Raw genomic sequence first — 6,325 nt, forward strand, 5'->3', positions numbered from 1 at the left:
AATTGTAATAATATTGAACAATATTACTTTTTTCTGTATTATTAATCAAATAAATTGGAGATACACTTTTTTCTAAAATATTTTAAAATATTACTGACTCAAAACTTTTGAACAGTAGAGTAAACAAAAATGTCTATACTGTAGACATTTCAAAAGTCTGTCTGTCTAACAATCCGTTAGAAAAATACAGTCACATGACTTTCTTTGAATTTGTTGATTTCTGCTTCCTTACATTCAATTTTGAATTAAAATTATGCAGTTCTTCCTGTTTGCTGTCTCAGTTAAAATGTAGGAACTGAATTGGAATGAATAACTGAATTCTAAATTCAAGTCTGAATGACGCACAACCCTGCTGTCTTGACAACATTTCTAAAAGTAGAAAAGAAATCATTTAGAAATATTCCACCCTTGGCTGGATCTCATTATTATCTAACCAAATACTTAATGCCTCAATATTGATATTACTTAGGACTTAGGGTTAATAATTGATTATTTCATTTCCGCTATCTAATTGTTTTTCACCTAGCACACACAGCTAAAAGTTAATTGAAATTTCATATCCTTAAGGGAATCTCCATACAATTTTACAAAAATATCATATTACCAGACAGCCAGAGATATGTTCTCAAGCTTGTAAGCTGCAGAAAAAGCACAAATGATAAGCTGAATGAAGTGAATGGTGAAGTCAAATATCGTGAAATCTCGTAAAACCATGTCATGTTGAAAGACTGTAAGTGTAACAGTGTAAAAGTGTAATGACTGTAATGCAATTTATGCATATCATGTCTCACCTTCTTTGGCAGCAGGTTCAAAAAATGTGGCATTTATTTTGTATATTATCCTGATATTTAACACTGTAAACCCAGTTAACATATTTCAGTTTATAAGTTTTGAGTTAAATGAACATGCCAAAAACTCTTATCTGCGTAGTAGCACTTTGTGAAAAATCGGCAATGTTTAGGTTCACAGTGGGTTGCAAGAGTGAGTAATTATATTGGCAGAGAGCTATTTACATGTAAAAACATAGTCAAGGATATATAAAATGCCCTTGTTGTGTGTCCTGGCAAACAGGTGGTGTACTGGGAAGATGACACCAAGCCGGATACAGTGGGTAAAGTGCGGATCACTGGAAACTACACAGCAGTGAATGTCAGCGGTCTGCAGGGGAACACTCAGTACTATTTAGCGGTGTGTGCCTTCAATACTGCAGGAACTGGCCCCCAGTCTGTACCTGTCAATGTTACCACCAAAAAACCACGTGAGTCCATTTTTAGACATTTATTCAATGAATGGGTTTTGACTTGGAAGATATTGGTAAAATATTGTTTGTTGGATGTAAGAAGAAGGTTCAATGGAAGCCTGTTTCGATCTGAGAATAAAAAGAATAGTCACACTTAAGTTCAGGGTGCAATTCACACTATTAACTAACTATTATCTACATCTTTTACCTCAATAATATCCTAATAACTGCTTATTAATCGTTAGTAAGGTAGTTGTTAAGTTAAGTGGGTAGTGATGTAGAATCTGGTCATGCAGAATAAGGCATTAATATGTGCTTATTTAGTACTAATAAAAGAGCCAATATCATAGTAGCATGCATGCTAATAAGCAGCTAGTTAATAGTGAGGATTTGACCCTAAACTAAAGTGTTGCCAAAATTATAAATAATCTGCGACTTTATATCTCACAGTTGTGAATGTATTTCTTTTTTAAAGGGGTCCTATGCCTTATGCCTAAATTTTGTAATGTTGTGTAATGTTGCTGTTTGAGTGTGAAAAAGGTTACAGAGTTCACTCCAAAGGGAGTAATTCTCTATATCAGTGCGCACTGATTCTGAATTCCCTGAAATGCCTCGATTGTAGTCTTGCGTTTTCTTCATTGTCACACTATATAAGTAAATATATAAATAATTCCCACCAAAGGCATACAGTAAGGGGCGTGACATTTCCGAAGTGGTTGACCAATCACAACACACTGGTCCAGCCAACCAATCAGAGTACACTGCGCTTTTCTGAAGGATGGGCTTCATACTGTAGATACAGGAACTAAATAGAGTGTTACTGACTGAAGGGGAAGAGGGGTGCAGAAACAATATAAAAATGTGAAAAATAAGGTGTTTTTTGAACATTCAAGCATGGAAACTTATTCTAGTAGACCCCAAAAACTAAATCAAGACTTTGAAAAGGAGAATAATTGGTCCCCTTTTTTAATCTTCTCTCAATTAACTTTTTTATTTACTCTGCTGCAGGAATAAACTCCCATAACATTCAGCAGTTTTTTTTAGGATCATCAAATCTTTTAAAGTTGTCAAAGACATTTTTGCTTGAGGCACAGAGTAGTAGATAAACTAGCAGAATTGTGCTGTGAGTTATGTCTGTGAAATATTCATAACTTTTAACTTTTGGACCGATCTACATATTGCTTGTAAATTTCTATTGTGTTGTTGTTGAAACCGTTCACAGAAACTGCTGAGACATGACTTGAAGGTGTGTTTTTTTCCTACTGAAGGAGTTTTTAACCATCTATTTTTGTAGTAGTCAAATTAAGTCAAGTAATGTTTATTTATAAATCATTTAAAAGCAGCAGAAATTGACCCAAAGGGCAGAACAGGATATTATATATATATATATATATATATATATACAGTACATACATACATATATATATATATATATATATATATATATATATATATATATATATATATATATATATATATATATATATATATATATATATATACATATACATATACATATACATATATATATATATATATATATATATATATACATATATATCAGACAGTATCAAACTGTAGAGGCTTAAAACCGAAACCGATTAGTTCTATCTAATTAGTATGGTATGAATCACAGTTTCCAAGTCCGTCTATGAGAGAAACTGTTTTAGCAATGGATTTGGGCTGAAATAACTATCTCTGCTGACGGTACTAATGTGCTTGTCAAACATTTTTGTGTCATTGAATGCAATAACACAATTGATTGCACATTGTGAACCTTTTCTTTCTCCTTCTGTCCATATCTTTCCCACACACGCAAACCTCAGCGCCTGGACAGCCCCCTCAGAATGTAGAGTGGAATCTGATTGACTCTCAGCTTTTGCTTCAGTGGGATCCCGTCATTGCTCTCGAAACTGAATCTGAGGTCACCGGATACATAGTGAGTGACATTATCTCTTTGCACCTGGAAAAAATGCATTAGGATGTTTTATGAGAGTTCTACTGGATGTAATTCATAGTTTTCCCTTTAGCATGCAGGCATATCCATTGCTCCATTGTGAGCCAAACAATGATGGCAGGAACTACAATGCATTATTGCGTCTGATACTATTGATATACTGTACATAATAAGGGTTGTCGGGTGCAGTAATTTAGCTACAAAGATATGGCAGTTGCAAGCCCGAAACCCATTCATTTGTGTGTTTTCATAGATAAGGGCATAGCATATGCTATTTCATGTCTCGTTCCACCTCTCTCTTAATTACACATGCATGCAATTAACAGCTCTCACAGTACTAATTTCTCCACAAGGGAAAACAGTCATGAAGCTCAGGGGGAAAGTACTAGCCATTAGCATCAGTAAACATTATCTAGAATAACAGGGCATCACCTACATATTTAACTCCTTTCATGGTAAACATCACTGCTATTGCTCATACTTAGGAATAGAGATTTTAATGAACCACTTTCTCTTAATCTTAAACTGCTATAGACACGAATGATGCCTCAAATCATGCAGCTTTTTGAGAAGAGGTATGTTATTATTTTTCAAAGCGATCTGACTTGGGTTAGTTCATAAAATAGGCTTGTTTTGAAGGAGGAACGTGATTTCAGTTTTTATTAGAGCTGATTATTTGATGCGTTAATTGAGTGTAATTAATAAAACGTAATAATAATAAGCACTTTTACAAGTCCGGTATGTCTATTATAATGCCACAATAATGTAATGTCTTAAAATGATATACATTTGGGGGCTTTTCTCAGCAAATATGTGACGAATTGCAATAGATCTAATTGATGAACTTATAACATAATAAATTTTTAATTAACAGCCCTAGTTTTAATTCTTTTGAATGAAACTTTGATTAATTGGGGTGCCATCATCCGCAGGTGCTGTACAGAAGACACCAGAATAACGGCATGTACTCTGTCATCACCAACAAAACCTCGGTGGAGTTGACCCTCAATCCAAATGACAACTACGTCATTCAGATCAAGACCCTCAGTGAAGGGGGCTTGGGGGAAGGAAGTGAGCCTATCCACATCCACCAACTCAGTAAGTCTCTCATTTCCTGTTGCCGTCTTTTATTTCATCTTCCGCTGGCATTGATAAGCTCTTAATGGGGATTCAGTCGGTTTGGACGCCTAAACATTTTGCTCTGTTCGTTTCAGTCTTTCAGCGAGTCATAGAATCCGACCTTTTAAGAAAGGCACACTCCTCTGCTATCTATCTCTGTCACTGCGAAGCCCGAGTGGCATATAAATAAGTGAGAATCACCCCCAATTCCTTCATTCCCTCAAATAGGCGGCAATCAAAACATGCTCTACTTCCCTCCCCCTTCTTACAGAGATCTGCTTACAGATTCAACCTGAGCATTATCATCACAGGATACTTTCCTCAATAATGGCCCTTATACGAATTGGTATGATGAGCATTAGAGGCACAAATCTCGTTTATTTTATTTTATTATTGTTGTGGTTAGAACCATTAGATATGCTAGATAAACTATCATTTATCTGTAAAGTATCATGTTCCATTTCATTCGTCAAGCTCTACCATTCTATCCAGCTATATATATATATATATACATACATACACAGTACTGTGCAAAAGTCTTAGGCATGTTAATACCTTGTGCATACAGGAATCTCACTGGATTATTACAATTAATGGCAAAAAGAATGTTTGGAAATGTCAACTGATATTTGGATTTGGTCTGGTGATATTTGAATATTAACATGCCTAAGACTTTTGCACAGTACTCTACATCCAATTATTTTAAATAATGTAAATAATTCCTGCAACAAAATATATATCGTTTTTCAAATAAAATACGTAAACAAAAATGTGCATTGTATTGTCCGTTTCATCGGGTCAATGTAAGTTAATAATAAATATAATGTATATATGTGTGTGTGCGTTTAGATATATTTTGAAAATATATGATATATATTTATAAATTCTAATATATTAATTGATATTGGCTTTGACTCCCTGAAACTGACAATTTTCTGACCATTTATTTGGAAAAGAAAAAAAGTAATTTTTTAAGACTTTCAGAGTATATTTTGTTCTTGGAAATTGCCTAATAATTTAGGTTGTGGAGCTGACCTTATATACAATTGCTCTTTGATTCAGGAAAGAGCTGTCTGCGAACTGAAACTACAAAGCTCTGTCTGTCTTTCTCTCCTTTGGGAGGTTAAATAGTGTTTCTTAATGGTTGTGTTTGCATTTGCTTACAGGCATGGGTGCACGTGGATCCAGAGCGGGAAGGCTGGGCACACTTTCTCTCTCTCCGCTCCTCGTCTGCGCTCTGTCGACGCTCAGTGCCTCCTGATGTTCTCCTCCCATGAGCACCAGACCAGGCCTCACCAAGAAAAACATACTTTCTGCTCTTTGCTTATTCAATGCTAATGTTTCTCATTACAGTCTGACTTGATGGGATTCCCCAGCTCCGGCAACATGTTTGAAAGAGCCGGATACTGAAATGTCATGGGAATTTTGGGAAATTCATCTTTAGTAAACATGGCAAAGGCCTGCACAAGAGTAATTAGGGGTTTTGGGATGGACTAGAACAAACTGCAAAAAAATATTTTCTTAATGAGTGTTGGTGTTTTTTTTTTTTCTGTAAAAATATCTAAACATCCTTAAAAAAAAAAGATATATTAACCTGAGTTGAAATTAACTCAAATTAAAGTAACTTAACCATAAAATAAGACTTCTTTACAGAGAATATAGCTCTTTTTTTTTTTTTCTTACCCCTCTGGCAATTTTTTATTTTATCTGTTTGCTATCATAATGTTTTGTGCTTAAAACAAGGAAAATGTATTTTTCAGTGGGGTAAGTATATATATATATATATATTCTATATTATATTATATTATATTATATTATATGTAATTAGGTTATATAATAACTATATAACTAATATTATAATATACGTATTGTTTTACACAGCTACAATTATCTTGTTTTCGGAGTGTTTAGATATTTTTATAATTGGAAAACAAGACAAACACACAGTTTAAGAAAATATTTTTTTTGCATATAATATGATATGTTTCTTTGGCACTCTAAAACCAGGG

The 6,325-nt window shown here is 34.1% G+C and overlaps 1 protein-coding gene across 2 annotated transcripts in view; it reads left to right on the forward strand.

The window, feature by feature from the left end:
• The window catches only part of cntn3b (contactin 3b), a 66,754-nt gene extending 60,767 nt beyond the window's left edge, over nt 1-5,987 (forward strand). For both annotated transcript variants that reach the window (XM_082190166.1, XM_082190167.1), the window contains exons 20-23: nt 1,072-1,258; nt 3,067-3,179; nt 4,130-4,295; nt 5,483-5,987. In XM_082190166.1, the coding sequence (XP_082046292.1) occupies nt 1,072-1,258; nt 3,067-3,179; nt 4,130-4,295; nt 5,483-5,577 (561 nt within the window). In that variant the 3' untranslated portion in view covers nt 5,578-5,987. The remainder of the gene's footprint in view (nt 1-1,071; nt 1,259-3,066; nt 3,180-4,129; nt 4,296-5,482) is intronic.
• Nucleotides 5,988-6,325: the final 338 nt, after the last annotated feature.

The sequence above is a fragment of the Leuciscus leuciscus genome, assembly GCF_965113295.1.
Source record: "Leuciscus leuciscus genome assembly, chromosome: 14".
NCBI lineage: Eukaryota > Metazoa > Chordata > Actinopteri > Cypriniformes > Leuciscidae > Leuciscus > Leuciscus leuciscus.